We start from the raw sequence: 22,117 nt of genomic DNA on the forward strand, positions 1-22,117 counted from the left end.
GACGGGGGGCGGGGGGGTGGTGGGGACGTGGCCGTGCCCTGCCCTGCTCCGTGCCCTCTGCGCTGCTCCCTGGGGAGGGGACAGCTTGGGGACACCCTGGGGACACCCCGGGGACATGGGGACATCGTGCCCTGTGGGGACAGTGGCCCTTGAGAGACAGGAATATGGGGAGGGGACCCGTTGGGGACAGCCTGGGGACATCCCCGTGGGGACAGCAGCGCTCGGGGGGTGCCTGTGGGGTGCAGCAGGGACACGAAGGGGTGCAAGGGACGGACACGGACACAGCGGGTGCAAGGGACGTTTATTGGGACGTTAATTGGGACATTAATTGGGATGTTAATAGGGTCGGGGGTCCGTGAAGCCCCCAGGACACCGGTTCTCCATCGGGGGCTCCTCAGGACCCTCTGGGGTCGTTGTGGCTCCGCCGGCCCCGGGTCCAGAGGTGGCCGCGGTCCCGTAGGCGCTGCCTGAGGCTGGCCCAGCGCTCCCGGATCCAGGCCCCCCAGTTGAGACCGGGCTGTGGGGAGAAGCAGCGGGGTCACCCCTGGGGGCCTCGCATCCCCCCCATAATGTCCCCCCGGTGTCCCCTCGTGTCCTCACCCTCGCGTGGCAGCTTGGGCAGGCGGCCGGCGGTGTCCCCGCGGGCTGGCACCAGGCGTCCTGCACGAGGAAAGTCAGCTCCTGCTGGGGCTGTGGGGGAAACGAGACCCTCAAAACGGGGACGGGACCCTCTGTGGGGTCACCCCCGGCCCCCGTTTGGCACTCACCCAGCCGGGTTGGGGTCCCGTCACCCGCAGCCGCAGGGCACAGGGAGCCTTGGAGCCGCGGTGGAGCAGCCGCAGGGCCTCCAGCACGGCCTGAAGGGAGCCCGAGGGCCAGCGCCACGGCCGGGAGGGTGGCAGGGATCCATCTTGCCCCGGGGCCACCGATCCCTCCGATCCTATGGGTACGGAGCCGGGAACCTCGGCCGTCGGGGTTCCCTCCAGCCCCGGCACCGGGGACGTGTCCGGCTGCGGTGAGACAGCCGCGGCGGGCGCCAGGAGCAGCAGGAGGAGCAGCCAGCACGGCCTCATCCTGCCCTCAGCCTCCTCCTCGTGCCCAGTTTTGGGAGCTGAGCCCCTTTTATGAGCCCCCCCGTGCTGTTTTTTTTTTGGGGCACGGCCGGGGTTTTCCGCAGGGGGGAGGCCGCCGGCCCTGAGCAAACAGGCGCAGGGGAGCGGCGGCGCAAGGGCGGCCCCAAAACGCGCTCGGCGCCGGCCCCGAAGGTGGGCGTCGAGGCTGGGAAGTGCCGGGAGGCCGTAAATCTGCCACGGCTCTGCCGCGGGGCAACCACGGGGCCACGGCCCCTGTAGGCAGCCGGGGTGGGGAGGAGAGGGGGAAGGAGGGCAAAGGGGGGTGGAGGGAGTCAGAGGAGGGAGACGGAGGGCAAAGGGGGGCAAAGGAAGGCAAAAAGAGGGCAATGGAGGCCAATGGAGGGCAAAAAAGGGTAATGGAGCCCAACTGAGGCCAATGGAGGCTAAAGGAGGCCAGTGGAGGCCAAAGGAGGGCAAAGGAGAGCATTGGAGTCCAATGGAGGGCAAAAAAGAGTAATGAAGGCCAATTGAGACCAATGGAGGCCAAAGGAGGCCAATGGAGGGTAATGGAGGGCAATGGGGGCCAAAGGAGGCCAAAGGAGGGCAAAGGAGGTAAAAGGAGGGAAATTGAGGCCAAAGGAGGCCAAAGGAGAGCAATGGAGGCCATAAGAGGCCAAAGGAGGCCGATGGAGGGCAAAGGAGGGCAATTGAGGACAAAAATGGGTAATGGAGGCCAATGGAGGGGAATGGAGGCTAATGGAGGCCAAAGCAGACCAAAGGAGGCCAAAGGAGGCCAATGGAGGGCAAAGGAGTCCAAAAGAGCTTGATGGAGGCCAAAGGAGTCCAGTGGAGGGGAATGGAGGCCAAAAGAGGCCAAAGGAGGCCAAAGGAGGGGAATGGAGGCTAATGGGGGCCAAAGGAGGCCTATGGAGGCCCATGGAGGCCCATAGAGGCCAATGGAGGCTGAAGGAGGCCAAAGGAGGGCAATGGAGGCCAAAGGAAGGCAACGGGGTCAATGCAGGGTCTGTGGGGCAGGAGCCCCGAGGAGCAGCCGGGGGCCTTTGGGTTGTGGGGCCGGGAGGAGCCGAGGGGAGGCCGCGTGGCGCAAGGGCAGGGCCCCAGACGCACAGGGGCTGGGTTTTGGGGTGGTTCTGTGCAGATTGGACTATTTTTTTAAGTTTATTTATTATTTTTTCCGGGTTCTGGCTTTGGGTGTTCGGTGTTCGTATGACCCGGCGGGCACGGAGCCAGGAGGAGGAGGAGGAGGAGGAACGGCCCCGAAAGGGCAACAAACATGGCCAAAGGCCAAGCATGAGCCACGAGGAAGTTGTCCAACATCATAAAATGCTTTTTTATTGTCGACGAGGTGAACGAGGGGCCCTGAAACATCCTTATTTCAGCTCCATGCGGGACGGGGTTCATGGGACGGGGGCTGTGGGCCCTCTCCTGCAGGGCAGATTCGGTCCCGGGGATTTAGGATGGTGCCGGGGCCCTGAGGCCGAAGGCTCGCGGGGTCCCTGGGCTGCGCCGACCTTTGGAGCGGGGCTGCCCCGAGCCGCTGGGCTGAAGGATAAGAAATCAGGGTGGGCTTCATCCCTAAAAGGGGGATGTTGCCCCCGCGGGGACCTCAGCCCCGAAATATTTGGGGAAAAAGGGGACGTGGGGGGGGTCTCACCGGCTGCCGGCCGCACTCCAGCATCGACAGCGGCACGTCGGGCAGGAAGGCGAAGACGGAGATTTGGGCCACGCAGTGCTGGACCTGGAGGGGTCAGGGGGGAGAAACGGAGGGAAGGGGGCGCCCAGAAAGCCCCCACCCTATTTGGGGGCAGTGGGGAAGCCGAGCGAGGCCAACCCCTGAGGGATCAAATTCCCGGCTCCGGCACGGGGAGGAAGCAAACGGCCCCAAAGGAGCTCCCCGACCCCGTGCTGGGCTGCTTGTCCCGAGGCAGGGCAGAGCTTTTACGCTCCCTCCTTGGTGTTTTTGGGGTCACCCCACACCTACCTGGCCCGGCCGGGCCCTGCAGCCAGCGTTTCGGGGCGCCGCGGGGTTTTTGGGGCAGGCCGTCTCGCGGGCGGTGAGGTTGATGGTGAAGTGCGTGCCCCAGTCGAACTCCTGCGGGGTGGTTAAATAGGGACGGCGTCCCCTTAACCCCAAAAGCATTAAAGGGGGGGGGAGGGAGGGTTCCCGAGCTCGGCCCTACCGTCCTGCTGACTCCCTGCAGCTTCAGCAGCTTCAGCCCGCTGCCCGCATCCTGCCCGTGCGCCTCCAGCACGGCTCGGGCCAGCTCGCGGGGTGCTGGTGGCACTGGGAGCACTGGGAGCACTGGGAGCACCAGGAGCAGCACGCCCAGCAGTGGGGTTTCCATCGGGGTTGGGGTTATCCGAAAGCGAGGAATGAGGAGAGAAGGAGCGAGGAGGGGAGGCTTCCAGCACGGCGCCACGCACGGGAAGGGATCGGGTTGCCGGTGTTTTTCTTGGAGAGCCAGCTCGGGGTGGCCGCCCCGGCAAATCCCCGAACCTGGCAGCTCCCCGCGTTCCTGGAAACCTTCCTCGCGTCTTGCAGGCACCCCCCAGCACTGTTTTTGCTGGTTTTTATCCCAAAAAGGGTGGCGGGCCCCTACCGGAATGGCTCAGAGCCCCGGGGTGAGCCCCAACCCAGGAATCGCTGCTCGCATCTCTCTCTCTGGCTCCAGCACACGACAACATCTGCAGGAACGCATCTTTAATGGGTTTTTTGAACTCAAATGTTTTAATTTTCCACAGGGCAGGGGATGGCACCGAGCAGGGCAGGGCAGAGCTGGCACCGCGCTCTCCCAAGTTGCCCCCTACCACGAGCCACGTGCCCCCAAATCCGGGCTTTTTCCAGTTTTCCTCCCCCAAAGCCTCCTCAAAGCTGGCAATCCTCCTCCTCTCCCCTTTCTCTTTGGTTCAGCAAAGCAAAAAAACCCCAAGGAACGAGCCCTGCAAGGGGCCGGCGGCGCCTCCTCACCCGTGAGAGGTTTTGAGAGCCTCGGTTCCCTCACCCACCGCTCTGCAACGCGCAGCCTGGAAAGCAATACGATCCCAAGGTGGTTTTTTTTTTTGTATATTTTTCCTTTTTTGTGTGTGTTTTTCTTTTTTTTTTTCTTTTATAAAGTGTCTTAGCAGCACGGGAACCCCCCCCCCCAAAAGGAATTCGCCCCCCCAGCGAAGCCATCCGTGGGTGCAGGGAGGCAGAGGAGCGCTCGACAGCTCGACCTAAAATATCCGCAGTACCCGAATATACAGACATCCACATTTACACCCCGAGTCCAAAAATCCCAAGCGGGGATGGAGGAGAAGCAGGGGCTCGGCTGGGGGAGCTGTGGGGTGCCCCAAACCTCCCCAAAACCCCCAAACTTGGGCACAAGACGGACGCGAGCCCCCGTGGCTGCCCCCCGGCAGGGTTAGTGTTTGGGGGGGCTCCATCCCATCGCCTCTCCTGGCTGCTTTTTGGGAAATCCTGAGGGAAAAGGTTCATTTTCTTCGTCTCGACAGACACGAGGGGGACGCCGATCTTTTAGGGGCACCTTTCTGATCGCCACCTCGGCTCCCCCGCCGCCGCTGGGGCAATCCCGGGACCGTTGCTTAGTGTCATTTTCGTTTGGCGTTCCCCCTCCGAAGCCGGCGGCTGGTTTAACCGTCCCCCCCCTTTTCTCCTCTTCCTCCTTTCTCCACCGTGCGGCTCTTGCGGAGAGGTTTTCCCCATCGAGCTGAAGAAAGCCCCGGGAGCGGCGCCTTGCGCAAGAAGCACCTCGAGGCGCAGAGCCTGGATGCGCCCCCGAGGACCCGAGCTGCTGGGTTTGGGTCGTTTTGATAAACTGGGGAAGGTCCAGGGGTGCCCAGCAGCAGCCGACAACACCAAACACTCAAGTTGATCGACCCCTCGGGACGTCAGGGCTGGTTTTGGGGCTGTTTTAGGGCCGTTTTGGTGCTGGCAGAGGTGCGTGGGCATTCCCCCGAGTCCTCAAAGTGGCCGTTGCCGTGTCACAACCGGGGTTGCTCCCCAAAAAGCCCGCAGCTTGGCTTCCCAAAGTCTCAGGCCGACGTGGCTCAGTGCTATTTGTCAAACAAGCGGGGAGAGAGGAAGGATTTGCTCAGCCACGGGGCCGCAGGAGCGCTGGGGAGGGCGGCGGGCGGCTCCCTGCACACCCACAGGAGCACTCGCACCGTTAATTCCCCCCAAAATAAAATAAAATTTGATCTTTCCGGAGCTTCAGTCCGGGAGCCGAGGGGGCAGGGGATGGTTTTGTCACCTCGTGTGTGGTTGCGAACGACGCCGGAGCACCCGGAGCCGCGCTTCTCTTCGCCCACCCCCCTCGGGGAAACCGTAATCCCGAGGATGGGGCAGCCCCGAAACCTCTCTCCCCGCCCCCCCCCCCCAACCCCAAATCCCCAAATCTCCTTCAGATGGTGAGGAGGGGGATGCAGCCCACCCCCACCCCTCCCTCGTGGCACACCATGGGAGCCATGAACGTCCAGCGGTTGGTCTCCGGGTCGTACATCTCCACCGAGCTGAGGTTGGACTGGCCGTCGTAGCCCCCCACGGCGTAGAGGCGGCCGCAGTTGGCCACCAGGGAGACGCGGCTGCGCCGGGTGTTCATGGGGACGAGCAGGTACCACTGATCCGCCACCGAGCTGTACACCTCGGCCACGCTGAGGAAACCCGAGCCGTCGTAGCCCCCGCAGACGAACATCTTGCTGCCCAGCGAGGCGGCGCCGTGGCGGCAGCGCTTGTTCAGCATGCTGGCCACCGGGTGCCAGGTGGCCGTGTGCTGGTTGTAGTACTCCACCTGCAGGCACCAGGCACAAAGACAAAGGGACGGAGCTCAGGAAAAGCCAGCGGCCCCCAGAAGAAGCAGCCCTGCGACCGTTTTTAATTGTGCAACCCCCAGCGGGTCGGGATGCTCCCGGTTCGTTCCTTGGTTTCACCCCTTTGGGTTTTGTAACGTCCGTAATGAGCTGTTGCTGCACAGACCACAAAAAAACTCCCCCCTAAACCTCCCCTCCCCTCTCATCTGCTTCTGGGATGGGTTTTGAGGAGGTTTCCGAGCCTCCCAGGTGGGTTTTAGTGGCTGCAGTTCCCCACGGCCACACCTCGGCCTCTCCTGGTGCAGTCTGAGCTCCCTGTCCTGCACCTCAGCTCCGTGCCCTCCTGTGCAGGGAACTCCTCCACGTTTGGAAGAGGTTTTTTTTTGCCCTCAAGGCAAAACAAAATGACCCAAAAAGCAGAACACCAACATTTTGCATCCCTTATCCTTCTGCAGGGACCATCAGAGGGACCCCTTCCGCGGGAACTCCACACGTGGCCAGCTCAGGGCTGAGCCCAGACGAGCAGAGCTGTCATTTTTGGCTCTGGGCTGCCTGCTGCAGACAAAAACCCACCCCTGAGCGAGGTGGAAGGGCAAATTGCTGCTCCCTGCAAACCCCTGAATTAAAATTTGCTTCCTGAGAGCAGCACATTAACACCAAATCCAATCCTGACACGGAAGGAGCCTTCCCTGTGCCCCACGAAATCCTGCCCTGGGGAACGTGCAGAGCCTTGCACCAGCAGCTCCCCCTGCTGCGAAGCTCATTTCTAAGAAAATCGTCCTGAAAATGAAGCCACCAAACAGGCAGGGAGGAAGCAGGGGAAGCGCCTGGCATCTGGGTCTCCAGAGCTCAAGGGAGGCCAGGATAAAAGTAGTTAAAAAAAATAAAAATAAAGGAAGCAGGGAGGCAACAAAATGCACGCACTCGATGCTTTTGTCCCCTTTTGTGGGGAACAGGAGACACTTTAGCTCCATTTTCTGTGGGTTCCTGGCTAGCTCCTTTCTTCCCGAGCTGGAATAAAAGGCTCTGGGAAGGCCAAAATCTGACGGTGTGAATGCCCGAGGCATTTTTGGTTTCGTGGGGAGAGGGCACGGAGCCCTCCCGACCTGAAGCTTCACCTCCCAGCCGCCTGCAGCAGACCGATTTCGGCACGAAGCCCTTGGGAAGCGACTTACACTGTTGAAGATCTGCAGCCCGTCGTGCCCTCCCGACACGTAGATCCTGCCCTCGAAGACCGTGACCCCGGCGGCGCTGCGGTTGGAGCTCATGGGGGTCACCACCGTCCACCTGGGAGAGAGAAAAGAGAGCTCAGGAGGGGCTCTCCACGAGCAGCCACCAAATTATTGCAGCTCTGTCAGCTTTTCCAGGACCGGGTTTCGGTGATTCTTCTTCCACTGCCTGTTTTATTTTGATTTGTATTGAAATCTTTGCTTTCACCTCCCTGCATCAAGGCGAAGCCCTGCGGGGAGGGACACCGCACAGCCCTAAACACCTCAACCACCTTCTCACACCCCTCACCACGGGGTTTTTTTTAATCTCCCAGCGGTGCCACGTCGCTGGCAGCGGCAGGAGGAGAAGCTGAAGGGCGCAGAGAGCTCTTACTTGTTGGTTTCTGGAGAATAGGCCTCCACGGAGTTGAGGGAGGAGTTCCCGTCGTACCCGCCGCACACGTAGATCTGGCCGTCCAGCACCACCGTCCCCATCGCGCTGCAACGAGCAGAACCCCGTCAGGTGGCTTTAGGAGGGGGCCACGCGGCCTAAAACACAGCAAAATCTGCACGGCCTGCCTCGTTTGCTGCCTCCCGGGTGGATTGATTCACCCTGTGGGACCAGCGGGGTGATTTCAGCACGGGGAACAGCCCGCACGAGGCACCTGGAGAGCTGAGCAGTGTCCCCATCCCAAGCAGGATGGATCTGAAGGCAGCAGGACACCAGATGTAGTGGTTAAACCCCTCTTTAACCTCACCTGGATCACCAGCACACCTCCCTTCTCCCCCTTTTCCCCGACTGGAGGAACTAAAACCAAACCCCGAGGAGTAATTCAGCCACGGGTCAAAAGCCCACTGGTCCTGGCTTCCCGTAAAGACCTTTGGAAATGAAGTCACAAAAAAAATCTCCTGGAGAAGCTTGGCAACAACAGCAGAGCCCCAGCACCACAGCAAGAGCCAAGGGGTTTGTACAGTAACAGATTTGGGCAGATTTTCTTCTGCACGAGGGCATCTGACCCCCAATTTGCTTGTCTTTGAGGCTCAGAAACCCCATCGTGGAAGAGCGACTGCCTCTCGCCGTGGGAAAAGCCCCCAGGAACCTCGCTGCTGGGGAAAAAGGGAGCTTTCCTGCCACAAATTAACCCCGTGGGCGATCTCCCTGGAAAGGATTCCAGGAATTTCGATGAGCTCTGCCTCCGAGCCAGCCCCGAAGCTCTGGATAAGAACCAGAAGGGCCCGGGGCTCGTTTCTGTGCTCCCCTGCAGGAGGGAGACAGCAGCAGCTGTAGGGACGCCGGGTGCCTGCCCACACTCAGCCTCTCGCAGCCCAAAAAAATAAAACATCCCGGACCACAGAAACCAAAGCAGGCAAACCACACTGGTCAAGAAGTGCTGCAAAGCTCCCAGGGAGCAGCCACGAGGGGGAAAGAAAACCACAGCAAAAAGCCCTGGAAGCCAAGGAGGATGTCCAGCCACGGCAGCAGCCACGGTGTTGTGCTGGGGAGGACGGGCTGACCGAAATAGCATTTTACCCACATCTAGAATCAAAATCTGAAGAAACGGGGCTCTAAACTCGTCCTTTGGCACTCCAGCTGAAGCCCTTAGAGGCCCGACGAGCAGAACATCTCCGCTCTTTTGGTTTGGTTTCACTCCCTCGTGCTCCAAGAGCTCAGAGACCTCTGGAGATTACAGCTCGGCTACTGCTCAGCTGCTTTTAACCTAGCCAGGTATTAAAGGCTTTCCTGTGGATCCGTGCTGTGCTGCACAGGTGTCACTTTGTGGAGTTTTTATAAAAGCTTATAAAGAGCTGCTGACAGTTCTCCCCTCTTAGCAGAAAGCAGAGCCCAGATTTCAGCACAAACGCCCCCAGAAGTGGTTAGGGGAATCTCACCTGCTCCCACATTGCTCCTCTCCCCTCCGTGTGTTTTTTTTTTGCTGCTTCTCCACGCAGGAACCTCTCTCCCTTGGCACGCCAGCCTTCCCCAAACCCCATTTTCACCCCTCCTGCTCCCCATCTCCCCTTCTCACAGCCCGTACCTTCTCTTGCTGTTCATGCTTTCCACTTTGGACCAGGAATCCATCTCCGGGTTGTAAACCTCCACTGTGCTCAGCCTCAGCTGCCCGTCGTAGCCGCCGATGGCGTAGAGCAGCCCGTTGACCACGGCTACACCCACCCGGCTCCGAGCCGTCGTCATGGGCTGGCACTTCTCCCAGCGGTTGGCGATGGGGTCAAAGACTTCCACCACGTTCAGCGAGTCGCCTGCGTAAAAATTTGCTACTCAAATTAAAAGGGGGAGACCCATTCCTCGGGCTCTGCCGCGCCGTCGCCCAGCGGAGGGGCAAATCGTGGCTGCCACGACCCCAACAGATGGGGGCTGGCACGGGGACTGCGCCCGCTGGGCTCTTGGGAAAGCAGCCAGGCTCTCTCAAATCCTGTTGCAGCCCCCCTGCTCCCCCAAAATTAAGCCAGAGGCATTTCCCAGCCACGTTTCTGCTCGTTCACAAAGAGCCCGCTCGGAAAAATTCGTGTGAACTGCACCCTGTGATGCAAAGGGTTTGGAGAGGGTTGAAAATCTTGCACGTCCCCGGTGCATTTAGGGCTGCCAAGTCCCAGCCATGTGGAAGCGGGGCCTTTGATAGCCTCAAAGGGGCAGCAGAGACCTGCTCCCTCACAGCTGGTGGTGCTTCTGCTTTCTGGGAGCGTTAACTTCCCTGGCAATCGCCCACGGGGTGAAGGCAGAGTGGAAATCCCACAAGGCAGAGCCCAGCACGGACCCGCTGATCGGATCCTTCATCAGCGAGCTGTCCTTTGGCAGCTTTAAAATCAAGTTTCCCAGGTTAACGAGGTTATCCGAGACGGGCAGATTATCTCATTAACATTTTCTGTCCCTTTTTTGTGCTCTGACGCAGCAACCCTCACCAATTCAGCTTCACATCTCCAGGTTTTACATTGTTATAGGAGAGGATGCTCTGATTTACACAAGAGCTGTCCTAAATAAGCCTGACCTACACCGAATTCCTAGTGGGCAGATGTTAAACTACAGGCACGGCCAGCTGCAGCACTTCAGTTCCTAATCCCACGGCCCTAACCAGCAAACCTGACAGCTCTCCTCGTCAGGGAGTGGATGTGCAAGGTACCTGCTGAGTTAAGTCCCCCGACAGCATAAATCAGGCCCGCGATCGACGTGCAGCACCGGGGACGGGTCTTGAACGCCGGGAGGTGCGGCCGGCGCTCTGGCATGAGGTGATAATCTTTGGCCTCGTCAACCAGATCCCTGAAATCCAAGAGAAATATTTCATTTGGTCAGCAGTGGCTTCCCCCGTGGTGAGAGCTGACTGAAGTCGGACGCGGATTTAAGCCACTGACTTCCCAGCTATCATTTGTCCGGACAGAACACCCTGCTGGCAGGTTAAAACCGGGGAGTTTTTCACTCTATCCACAAAGAGGATGAATTTCCCTCTCCAGGACAGCCACATTGTGCTCCTGCTACCTCCCCGTGGGCTCAAACCCCCCGCCAAGCCTCACCTGCACTTGTGGCAGCAGCGCACGAGGTCGTCCTGCTGCACGCGGTCGGCGAGGAACTGCGGCCGGCACAGGGGCAGGCGGATTTTGGCCAGCAGCTCGGGCAGGAAGGGCTCCCTCTGCTCCCGGTCGTAGCGGATCCAGGCTAAGGCAGCTTCAAACACCTGCCCAAAGAGAGGCGGGGGAAGGTGGATTTTATTTTGGGCTTGGTTTTCGCTTGTTTTTTGCTTTTCCCCCCGCCCTGAGTTCCTACTGCTGCGGGTTGTCATTTGCAGGAAGATGGGAGCTGGGAAGAGTTTTGTCAGGCAAAATGCAATTTATTTTTTATTTTTTTAAAGTGTTAAAATTCAGTAAACCTGCGAAGAAAGAAGAGAGCACGGTGCTGCTCCCTGAAAACCAGCAGGCGGTTTTGATGGAGACAGTTCTTCCAGCCTTAGTTAACCACGTGGTGGATGCCTACAGCCGAGCTGGGCTCTCTCAGCTCCCTCTGTGGTCCCTGGAGAGAGAGGCCACAGGTTCAGCTCAGCTGTCCTCTGAGCCAGACCACGCCACGTGCATGCACCCAGCCCTGAGCGTCTTATATTGCAACCTGGGGCCGTGGAGAAAAGCCCACGGCAGCCCAGAACAGAATTATGAAGTTTTTCCCCGATGGAGCAGGTCTGGAGCCTCCCACATCGCCTCTCAGCACAAAAAAAACTTCTTCCCCAGGACCACGGGGAGCTCATCTCCCAGCAGGGAGGCAGCGGCAGCGCTGCTTTTGGTTAGTCACCTCCTCGGAAAGGGCAGGACGGCTTTTTCTGGCTCGAGGACAGGTTCTGCTTCTCCTGCAGGCTGCCAGCCCCGCACCGACAGGTTGGCGAGGCTGCTGACACGTCCTGAAGCGGCTCAGCCCTGCTTTCTGGCTGTTCTGGGAACACGCCTGTCCAGAGGCGCTTTTTGATGCCAAATTCATTCGTTAGAAAATCTTGGGAGACTCCTCGCACCTCCAGAACCTTCTGGGCTGGAGCAGGAGCTCTGCAGGGAAGGACTCCCTGCACCCTCAGCTGAAGCAGCAGGGCATAGCTGCAGCTCCTCCTCTCTCAGAAGTGAACCAAAACGCCTCGATGCAGCTTTCTGCGAAGCCTACGCTCCAAAAAAACCCTAGCAGGCATTTCCCAGAGCAAAAAAAAAACCTCTCCCAGCACAGACAAGAAGCCAGGCAGCACAGCTCTGCCTACCTCTCAGGGCTCCCACACTCCAGGGCAGCTTCCCAGCCCCGCTCAGCCCAGGAACGGGATATTTCTTATCATCCCATCCCTCCACCAAGCAACCAGAAACCCCCCCCCGAGGAGGATAACCACCACGCAGGTACCTGCTCCTCGGATTTCACGTTGAGCTCGTCCCTGGAAACGAGCTCCAGGACGTCTTCGAAGGGCAGCGCCAGGAACTCCTCGGACATGGACACCTCCACGAAGTGCTGGTGGATGAAGCTGTTGGCGGCGTCGTAGAGCACCGCGCACATCATGGTCTCCGCAAACTGCCGCACGCCCAGGCAGTTCTTGGGGTGAAGCCTGGGCAAAGGAGAGCAAAATTGAGTTTAATTTCACAGGAGGACGGATGGAATTGCTAAGGGGCTCAGCGAAGCACCAGAGGATACGCGGAGCTGTGTCCTCTGCCAAGAAGGGTTTAGAATAAAAGGTTGCGGCTCAGAATGAAGGCACCTGCACGGAGATTTGGAGCCAAAGGATGGAAACCACGACTTGAAATCTCCCCTTAGACCTGCCAAGGAGCCTCTGGGCAGCCTCTGCACTAAGAGAAGTTGTCAGTGGAGGGGAAACGTGAGGCTCGCAAAGCAATCCCAGAACAGCACCTGCTGCACCTCCCCGAAGCCGTTTCCTGCCATAAGGAAGCTTTTTCACCAAAGCTGCTTCTGCAACGAGGCTGGGCAGCGAGGAGCAGCGCTGCAGACCCCAGCTCTCCCCAGCACAGCCACTGCAAAGAGCTGCTCAGCGCCAAAAACGTCCTTCAAGGACACCCAGGAATGAATTTCAGGCACCCTGTGGCTCCTGGTGGATTTGGGCTAACTGCAGCAGCCAAACCGCAGAGAAACCAACTCACCTTGCTTAAGTCCAGGTATAAATATATTCTAAATTATTATAAAATATAAATATAACCACCCACAGCTCGCTGGGACTCCTGAAGCAACACAACCCACCTCCTCCCAGCTTGGTGTCACATCCAGCGCCCCAAATAAAATGTTTTGGCAGGAAAATTTAACGCCCTGATCTTATATAACTTGATTTTAAACCTGCAGAAACTCAGGATTCACCTGGGACTGTAAATTGAAGCATTTCGTACGCGGAGGAAATGCACTTTTTTCTCCCCAAACCGAAATTCTAGGACAGCTCTGTTTGGAAGTGAAATAACAGCTGGATGAGACGTTGCATTCGTTTGGGATTTGTGTTTAATGTCCCACGGACACACAGAGCAGCTGAGGGGAACCAGGCTGGGGAGCAAGGGAAGCGGGTCAGGTTCCTGGCGCTGCCTGAAGCTGCGTGCGGGATGTTCCCAAGGAATAACCCGGCTTCTTGCTTTCCAGATCACGCTGCTGGAATGAAACTGGAGGCAAACACCAGCCAGGGGACTGGAAAAACTGGAACCAGTTTAACGCTGCCAGAGATTCCCATCCAATGCCTCACTGAGTCCGTTCCTCCCCTTTGCTACGGGCGGCAGCAGGCAGGGGACGTGCTGCGATGGGTTTGTTAGGGGCACACACACATCGTGCTGGGCTAGGGTCCGAATTTTTGGGTACACCTGCGTGGTGCCAGGAGTCGATGATCCTCGTGGGTCCCTTCCAGCTCAGGATATTCTACGATTTCTGTGATTCTAACTCTAAAAAGGGAATTGTTCAGCCAGTTTTGCCCCTTACCTCTCTCTGAGGAAGGTGCAGCAAGCATCCTTGATGTTCTGCAGCTGGAGGAAGCTCGCCCCCATCAGCAGCGACTGGACGTTCTGCTGGTCTATGGCCAGGTGCCCGTTGTAGGCAAAGTTGATCAGAGCCTCGAGCGCGCTGGACAAAGGGGAGAAAAGGCAAAAAATAAATGATTTCAAGCCAATTCCACCAGCCGAGCACAGCACACTGCTGAGAGAAATCCCTCCGGGTGCAATTCACGGAGAGGGCAGGCTTCAAGCCTTGCAGGTACAATGCCAAGCCCTACAAAGCACTCACTCTGTCAGGATCAAACCCACTGAGGTGCCCGGGAAGTTACCTGGGGTCCATCCCTTGCATGACGATCTCATCCTGCTTGCACTCCATCATGTCGTTGGTGAACATGGCATGGAAGTACGGGATAGAAGCCGCCAGCACGATCCGGTGAGCGCTGAACTTGTGGTCCCCAACCTAAAGGAGAATTAAAAAAAAAAAGGGAAGGAGAAGATCAGCACCATCCACCACCAACCAAACGATCTGGATGAATCGCTGCAGCACAGCTCTGCCTGTCCAGCAGTAACCGAGGGCTGAAAGACAATTTCCAGGGTTTTTGTGGACAAGTTTTCAAGGCAAGACAGCTGACAGGGTCTTCTGAACTCAGACTTTTGAATCTGGTTTTCCAGCCTTCTGGCAGCTCACCTGGGCGGGATGAAGCAGGGTCAACTCCAAACTGCTCACAAAGAGCCACAACCACGGCACCCCGTGCTGATGTAAATCATTGTTCAGCTGCGTGCACAAGCTCCAGATGCTGTGCAAGATTTTGTCCTCCTCACAGTAACGCAGCTCTGATTATTACTCCTCTCCGTTGGCTCACAGTTTTTTCTTTTCCCCTCTAATTTCCAGGCTAACCTGACTCACACGAGTTGATACCTGAGCTTGTACCAAACTGCCCTTTTCTCCCGCTTCAGCACTTCTCAGTTTTCCCACTTTCAGGAGTTTCCCTTTTGAGCTTTGTTTGGCTGGGACAAACAAGCTGGCACAGCAGGTCCTCTGCTCTCTTGGCCATCCAAGCAGCCCTTCTCTTCTCTGCAAAAAGCTTCGCTGCCTTTTCATGTCTAGGCAGCACGTTAGCAAAAACCTTGCCTGTTTGGGGTTTTATGGTTACCTTGAAAACACAGCCCTGCCTCTTCCTTCAAGCCCAGAGCTACCACGCTCAGTAAATGTGACCCAGAAGCGAAGCTACGAGCCCAGCAGAGCACAACGCACACCACAACCACAGCTAAAAGCATCTCTGCTTCAGCATTCTCCTTGCATTTCATCCTAGGAGGGTGCAGGGGCTCCTCCTTGGGTCTCTGGCTGGCAGGAAGTTTTCCTACACAGGTTTTCCTGGGCACAGTCACAGCCTGGGTGACCGGGATATGGGGCTGGCTCCTCTGCTACTCATCTCCCTGCCTGCTGGTCCCAAACGCCCCACCTGCTGGATAAAACCAGAGGAATAAACACCCGAGACGTGTTTCTTTCACGTGGTTTTTGCTGAAAACATTTGGAATTAAGGCAAAAGACTAAGGTGCAGGGAGTCACTGAGCATGGGGCAGGATGAGAGCCCAGCGGGCACACAAGAGACACAGGAAAGCTCTCTTTTTGCTGCCCGTATTCACCAGGCTCAAGACATTAAAGAATAAAGTGTCTTATCTCTAAAACGTTGGAAGATGTCGTGGTGCCTGGCAAGAAGTCAGCCCCACAGCCGTGTTGCATTGCTTTACCAGGTAAGTACAAGATGTATTTGGGTGAGCCTTCCCGTCCAGGCAGCGCGGAATGTGGTTGAGCAACTACTGAAGTGGGCACGAAAAACAGAGCTGAATTTTGCTTCCACCCAGACACAAACTTGCCAAAAATCACAGCTTCTCAAGTGTCATTTCACTTTTTTTTTTTTTTTTTTTTTAATAACAACTAGGATTAAAGCTGACTGGATGTGTATTAAACGCTACAGATATACCTGCTTCAAATGCGAGCTGCTATCCTCTAGATATAGCTGGAGTTATAACCAAAGTTAACCAGCTGTTGCAACTGGTGTTACGTTTATTCAAAACAAGCCTACCATGCTAGCCAATGAGGAGAAAAGCCCTCTGCTTTGGAAAATAACCATAAAGCACAAAAGCGACACAGGCTTAAATTTATTTTTAAAACAGATCTGTGCCTTGGACATCACCTAAACCCTGGTGCAAGCCTCCAGTTTGACAAAACGCCCCGTGCTGTCACCCTGAGCAGCACTGAAGGATGGTGGCATGCAGGCAATCAGTGGTAATATCCTAATTGAACCAGACCAACCCTTCTTACAAGCCATCATTTTTACAAGCCTGTCGCCGCGGCTCCAGACCTCCGTGTCCTGCTGGCAGCACAAGCCTTGATTTGCCTCAAATTTGATGTCAAATTCTGTCTCCACTGCCTGCACCTCTCCCTAGGAAAGGCAGAAAGGCCACACACGAGGGGTGTTTCACGCTCAAACCCCAATTACACGGGACATGAGCACATTTTCAAGTGTCTTTGTGGAGCCGTGCTCCATCCCCAAGGGCTGCACAGCTTCAGGGATGGACGTCCCTGGTCCCCCAAAAACAGCCTCGCTGTAAACAACACACCCAGTTATGACAAAAGCAATCATCTGCAGCCATTCAGCAGGATTCCAGGCGTGTTAATTAGGCTGTGTCATTACAGGGAAGGAAAACCCCGTGTGGGCAGCACCGGGCAGCTCTGAGGGCCAGGCGTCCTCCACCCTTCTTCAAGGGGAGGATTTCACCTTGGGGAATGCCCTCTTTGGGGGCATCCCTGGTTATCTTGCCAAAGGGGGCATTTTTTTCTTGCCAAAGGCAGGGTTTGAACTAATCAGTGTGTTTTAATTCATTAAGAGCGTGTTTTAATTGCGACAGGAGGGACCTGGGCTCCCCACGCGGGGCTAGGCCTCGCGCAGGCCCCGGCCCCGATGCTTCCCACACGCTGCCCCTGCCTGACCTCGCAGATGGAGGAAATAAAACCGAAAGGAGCTGGGTGAAAAAGGGAATGGGTTTCTGCTGGCCTAGCAGGGGAAAGGAGGGGGACAGACACAGCCCCTGCCCACAGGGGCTGCATCAGCAAGAAGCTGGGCCGGCTCCACGCTGCCACCGCCAGCAGCTGAGGCATCAGTCTCCTGGTACTGGGCACGATTAAACCTCCACTTCTATTCCTTTTATTTATTTATTTTTTATTTTTTAACTTGCTCACGTAATGATAGAGGGCCCTGAGGGAGATTTCTAAATCGGGATCTCTGGTCAAGAAGCCAGCGTTACGTCCGTACCATCGCCGCTTCACGCCCAGTCCCGCAGGAAGAGCTGAGTTTCTCGAGCCCTGGTTTTCCTGCCCAGGACGAGAAATATTCGAGAGGATGAGCAGACAGCACACATCCCCTCCGTTCAGCCTCACTTATGATTCAATAAATGCTCCTCGTCTCTGGAGTTAAACGATCTGCCTCCCTCCTGAGGGAACCAGCATGCTTTCCTATGTCTGCCACATGTCTGACACTACAGCTCGTGCCCTTCTTGCCATCAGCTCCACAACGGGCTTCATTTGCCCCAAACCCACCACAGACCTGCCCATTAGCTCCAGAAGTACCAGCAGAACACTAAAAAAGAAGTAGAAAAAGCTTTGTGGGGTTGAGTAACCCCGTTTTTGCCCTCCGAGCCCTCGCGCAGGCACAGGGACGGTCTGCTCAGTTCCTGTTTTGATTTTGCAGAGCAGCTCTCGCTCGGCAGCATGGCACTGGGAACCCACTGCCCTTCCTACATTCACCAGCTGCCTCAAAGGAATGATTTTCCTTTTGGTTTTGCGTTCCTACACAGCTGCATTTGCTCCAAGCGAGTGAGCTGGGGTCTCCTGCAGCAGCAGCTCCCGTCTGAGGTCTCAATCGCCCACCTAATGTCTGCTGAGAACCTGGGCTGCCTTTCAGGGTCCAGCCTCTCTCACATCACGACCAGAACCTCAGCTGGGGATGTCAGCCTTCAGCTGAAGCTCTCGGTTGCCCTACCAGACCATTTTGTGGCTGTGGTTTTACAGGAATCAGGCGCTGCTGTTGGGTTAAGCACAGCTCGGCGCGTTTACCTGTCACTCCGAGGGGCTGCAGCCCATCTCCAGGCCCAAACGAAACTGCTCAGATGCGATCGCATCCCCACCACGGAGCCGGGATCAGCAGAGCTGTTGCAACTCTGTTTACACGAGTGTCAAAGAAGAGAAATACTCCAGGAGCTCCACGTCGGCAGGGGCGCTGGGAAGAGGCTGGAGGGCAGCTCCTTGGGGCAGCACTCCCACCCCTTCCCCAGCACGAGCAAAACAAAGGCTTCCCGAAGCCTGAAGGCTTCTTTTAAGGCACAAAAACCCGTTTACCAGAGGCACGAGCAGCACTGCTGCTCGCAGAGCATCTTTTCCCACCATGAAGGTGACAGAATTCCCTTCCTCACGCTGCTTAATAGGATGCAGGCTCTCCCTCACACTCCCACACCCCAAAAACCTTAGCGAGTCGCAGGGCACGCTGAAGCTCCCTCCACAGCAAAGTGGTGTAGGTGGAATGAAGGCATCTATTGTTCTCGTTACGCTGCAGAGCTGAGAAGTCTCTCGAGCTCTCTGCTGCAAAGAGATTTTTTTTTTTTTTTAAGGAAACGTTCATCTTTCCTGACACGCCTCAGAGTGGGAATCTGAGGCATCGTGGCAAGATTTTGCGAGTCAGAGGGCACTGAGGAAAAGGCTCAGCACAGAAACGTGTGGGTTCTGTGAAGGCTTCAGGTTTAGTGCCTGCGTGAGGCTCTAAAAATACTCGTCTTCATATAAGGGAAGAGCAGCGAGAGTGGCTGGGACGTGGGGACGGAGGTGAGCGAAGAGCTCCAGCTGTAATCCAAAGCAGCTCCTTCCTCCTGGGCGACAAGATTTCAGTAAGGTCCTTAGCAGAGAGGCTTTGAGTACACCCCAGATTATCTGATTTTCACATCTGCCAGCTGCTCGAACGAAGCGACAGCCTCGTTGTGCTCGGGATCTCCCCAAAAACAGGCCCTCACGTCCACGGGGCAGCCAGGGACGGGCTTTTCAAGGACTGCTGAAGCCGCCGAAGCCGCCTGGAATTCCACTTCTCTGCCACGGCGGGACCAAGGGAGGCTCCTCCACCTCTGCTCTGCTTGGCAGCAGCTCTCCCGTGCATCTGCTGGAGCCTGGAGAGTTTCAAACGAGCAGCCTGCTTTGGAAAATTTGGTCCAAACAGTCTCTTTACGGGAAGCCAACAGGATTCTCACCTGTCAGGCCGATTCGGATGGTGTATAAAATAAATAATAACCCCCCTCTGCAGCTTGAAAGACCATTCACTTGCCAGGCTAGCGTTATTTTTTGAGACCTTTCTAATTAGTCGGAGCTAATCGTGGAAATGCAGCACTCGAGCTGCTCCAAGGGAGCGCTCTCAGCTCCGTGCCGGCTTCCAGGAGCTCAAAAAACTTCTGCTTTCCCCGAATTTCTCCACGAGGAAACACCACGAGCGCTGCTTCCCCGTTTTACGGAGCGTGAGAAGCAGAGGAGCGACCCCCAGCAAGCAGAGCCGTCCAGGCAGCTTTCACCCCTTGATTTGTGTACTCAAAACTGGCGACTGGGAAGGGCACAAACACCGAGGAGCTTCTCTCAGGCAACAAAACTGCAAATCCCTGCAAAACGAGGGGAAAAATCCTGCTGCACTATTGTTAGGTGCAGGAAACGGAGGCTACGAGAGCCTAAATCTTTAATGTGGAGCTCTTCTAGTGTAGGTAGCTCGATAAAAAGCTCATTATTTCCACCAAAAAGGTAAAAATCAGCGGCAGTGCTGGCAGCAGAGGTGGCTGAACACTCACAAGCCTCATATTTAGAGGGGAGGCAACGCAACGTGTGAAGTGCCTGGGGAAAAAAGAGCTCCAGGGAGAGCAGAGGGAGCTCAAGAAGAGCTCAAGCAGCACTGCAGGCCGAAAATAACCCCCAGATCTGCCGGGGAACTGCTTGAAATTCAGCTCCCGGGGGAAAAGCCCCGACGTGCAGCTATCTCGGAGGGGATTTCTCAAACCTTGTTGCCCCAACCAGCTGCACACGAAGGCTCCGGGTGGCTCCGTGCAGCCCCAGGGGAGAGGCACGGCTCGGCTGCAGCCTGGTGAGATTTGGTTTCCACGTGGGAGCAGGGCTGAAGGATTTCCCTGAGCTGAGGCAAATAAATAAGGGATGGACAGCGCCGGCAACATGCTCGTGGCTCGTAATCTCCTCGCCCCTGTGCTGCCACGTGCTGCCCAGGGGCAACGCGAGCAAAAAGGGGAAGGGATCCCAGATCCCAGCCCCTGCTGGATGAATTTCCAAGAGGAATAATTAAAAGAAGCCGGAACGACAACGCTGCCTCCTGATTTTGAGCCCGCGTGGGCCGAGGGAATCGCACAGCCATCGACCCCAGCAACCCAAAAGTGCCGCGGCATCTTCCAGGCGGGGTTTTTTAGTGCTTCTTCATCCTTTCCCTACCTAGCCGGCGCCCAGAAATCCCATTTCCAGAGGCAGAGAGGCAGGATGCTCAGACCTGAGGGCGAGGAGAGAAGCTAGAGGGGGATTTGGGGGCTGTGGCGTGCAAGGAAGGCGAGGCTGCTGGTTTAAATCGACGTGGGATGGGCTGTTTTGGGGATCTCTGCTAAATTATCCCGGTGGAGAAGAAAGCTAAGCCTCGTTTTAAGCAAACCAGATGAATTTTAGAACCGATTTTAAACCTCTGCAGAGCCGAAAGGCTCCGCGCCCTCCCGGAGAGGGAGGAATAAAATATAACAGCAGGAGGGGAACAGCACGCGGGGCCAAGGCAGCGCTGCTCCCGCTGCGGTTAGCGGCTCAAGGTGCCTCGTTTTGCCAGGATTTGGGACAAAAATCAGCAAACGGGCAGTTCCGGGGAGCGTTTTCCCCAGGGATTGCTCTGCAGGGGCAATTTGAGCCGAGTCGGCCGGGTGACACCTCCCTGAGCAATCCCACTGCGGGGTGAATGGCAGGGAAGCCCTCAGCCCCCACTCAGGACCCCTCAGGACCCCTCCTGTAGCCCTAAGGACCCCCCAGCACTCTCCCTACAACCCTAGGGACCCCTCAGAGCTCCCCAAAACCCCAAATACCTCTCATAGCCCCCCCCAAAGACCCATCAGGACCCCCCCTCTCCATCCCCAGGGACCTCTCAGGGTCCTCCCACAACCTCAAGGACTCCCCAGGGCTCCTCTTGGAGCTCCCAGGACCCCCCCAGGACCCCTCAGATCCCCCAGGATCCCCTCAGATACCCCCTAGGACCCCTCAGACTCCCTCAGATCTCCCCCAGGACCCCTCAGACCCCCTCCAGGACCCCCTCAGGATCCCTAAGGTCCCCCCTAAGATCCCCCAGGACCCCTCAGATCCACCCTAAGGCCCCTCAGACCCCCCCAAGCCCCCTCAGACTCCCCCCAGGACCCCTCAGATCCCCTCAGGTCTCCCCTAAGGCCCCCCAGATCCCGTCAGATCCCCCCTATGACCCCCTAGACACCCTCAGTTCCCCCCTAAGACCTCTCAAACCCCCTCAGATACCCCCTAAGGCCCCTCAGATCCCCTAAGACCCCTCAGGACCTCTCTTATACCCCCCTAAGACCCCTCAGATCCCCCCTAAGACCCCTCAGATCCTCTCAGATCCTCCCCAGGACTCCTCAGACCCCCTCAGATCCCACCCCAGGACCCTTCAAAATCCCTTAACCCCCCCCCAAGACCCCCTCAGATCCCCCCCAGGCCCCCTCAAAACCCCTTAAGCCCCCCCCAAACCCCATCAGATCCCCCCCAGGCCCCCACAAAACCCCTTAAACCCCCCCAGGCCCCTTCAGATCCCCCCCAGGCCCCCTCAAAACCCTTTAACCCCCCCCAAGCCCCCCCAGGACCCCCCCAAACCCCCTCAGACCCCCCTCAAGTCCCCTCAGATCCCTCTCAGGACCCCCCAGGCCCCCTCAGATCCCCCCCAGGCCCCCTCAAAACCCCTCAAAACCCCTTAAACCCCCCCCAGCCCCCCCCAGCACCTTGAGGGTCACGTCGCACAGCTTGCCCTGCCGCCGGATCTCGCCCATGACGCCGTAGCCGCGGCTGGGCAGGTCGCCCACCGAGAAATGCACCAGGTCCTCGGCGTCCAGCTCGGCCTCGGCCGCCTCCAGCATCCTCCCGGTGGCCCCCCAGGACCCCCCCGGGTCCCCCCCCAATTCCCTCAGCCGCCGCCGCCCCTCAGCCTCGCTTCGCCTCCCCCGCTCCTTGTCCCTTCCCGGCCTCCGTAGCGCCGCCCGCCCGGCCTCGAAGCCGCCCGACTTCCGCCCTCACCCCCCGCCGCGCCTTCACTTCCGCCCTCCCCGCGCTTCCAGCGCAGGCGCCGCGCGGGAAAGCGGCGGTTGCCATGGCAACGGGCCCGCGGCCTGGCCGGAGCTGAGGGGGCGCTGAGGTGGGGGGGGGAGGAGGGGCCCGGTCACCTCCCCCAGGGTCCTGTCACCCCCCCAGGGTCCTGTCACCTCCCCCCAGGCTTTGTCACCCCC

The 22,117-nt window shown here is 57.7% G+C and overlaps 2 protein-coding genes across 3 annotated transcripts; both read right to left on the reverse strand.

Moving 5' to 3' along the window:
- Nucleotides 1–2,400: 2,400 nt before the first annotated feature.
- Nucleotides 2,401–5,475, reverse strand: LOC311433199 (uncharacterized protein). The gene is made up of 4 exons (XM_084512107.1): nt 3,275–5,475; nt 3,076–3,186; nt 2,749–2,832; nt 2,401–2,636 (listed from the first exon to the last, which is right to left on the reverse strand). The coding sequence occupies exons 1-4, from the start codon at nt 3,437–3,439 to the stop codon at nt 2,547–2,549; spliced, it is 450 nt and encodes a 149-aa protein (XP_084368233.1). The 5' UTR covers nt 3,440–5,475; the 3' UTR covers nt 2,401–2,546.
- A 16-nt stretch (nt 5,476–5,491) lies between these two features.
- Nucleotides 5,492–21,756, reverse strand: KLHL18 (kelch like family member 18). Of its 2 annotated transcripts, none has more exons than XM_084512105.1 (10): nt 21,617–21,756; nt 13,882–14,012; nt 13,542–13,682; nt 11,985–12,183; nt 10,637–10,797; nt 10,249–10,385; nt 9,148–9,370; nt 7,506–7,610; nt 7,079–7,190; nt 5,492–5,884 (listed from the first exon to the last, which is right to left on the reverse strand). In XM_084512105.1, the coding sequence occupies exons 1-10, from the start codon at nt 21,749–21,751 to the stop codon at nt 5,498–5,500; spliced, it is 1,731 nt and encodes a 576-aa protein (XP_084368231.1). In that variant the 5' UTR covers nt 21,752–21,756; the 3' UTR covers nt 5,492–5,497. The 2 variants fall into 2 exon arrangements, with proteins under 2 accessions (XP_084368231.1, XP_084368230.1); XM_084512104.1 differs by having other exon boundaries at nt 9,148–9,385.
- Nucleotides 21,757–22,117: the final 361 nt, after the last annotated feature.

The sequence above is a fragment of the Aythya ferina genome (genome assembly GCF_964211825.1).
Source record: "Aythya ferina genome assembly, chromosome: 2".
Taxonomy (NCBI): Eukaryota; Metazoa; Chordata; class Aves; order Anseriformes; family Anatidae; genus Aythya; species Aythya ferina.

What these genes read in the sequence shown, in the direction of transcription:
- LOC311433199 (XM_084512107.1), bottom strand. Translation starts at nt 3,439, where the DNA reads ATGGAAACCCCACTGCTGGGCGTGCTGCTCCTGGTGCTCCCAGTGCTC. An exon ending in TGCAGGGAGTCAGCAGGACG is followed by an intron (nt 3,187 to 3,274) that starts GTAGGGCCGAGC and finishes ACCACCCCGCAG; the next exon opens with GAGTTCGACTGGGGCACGCA. An exon ending in TGGAGTGCGGCCGGCAGCCG is followed by an intron (nt 2,637 to 2,748) that starts GTGAGACCCCCC and finishes CTTATCCTTCAG; the next exon opens with CCCAGCGGCTCGGGGCAGCC.
- KLHL18 (XM_084512104.1), bottom strand. Translation starts at nt 21,751, where the DNA reads ATGCTGGAGGCGGCCGAGGCCGAGCTGGACGCCGAGGACCTGGTGCAT. An exon ending in ACGTGAAATCCGAGGAGCAG is followed by an intron (nt 10,798 to 11,984) that starts GTACCTGCGTGG and finishes CTCTTTGGGCAG; the next exon opens with GTGTTTGAAGCTGCCTTAGC. An exon ending in CGGGGGACTTAACTCAGCAG is followed by an intron (nt 9,386 to 10,248) that starts GTACCTTGCACA and finishes TAATTTGAGTAG; the next exon opens with CAAATTTTTACGCAGGCGAC.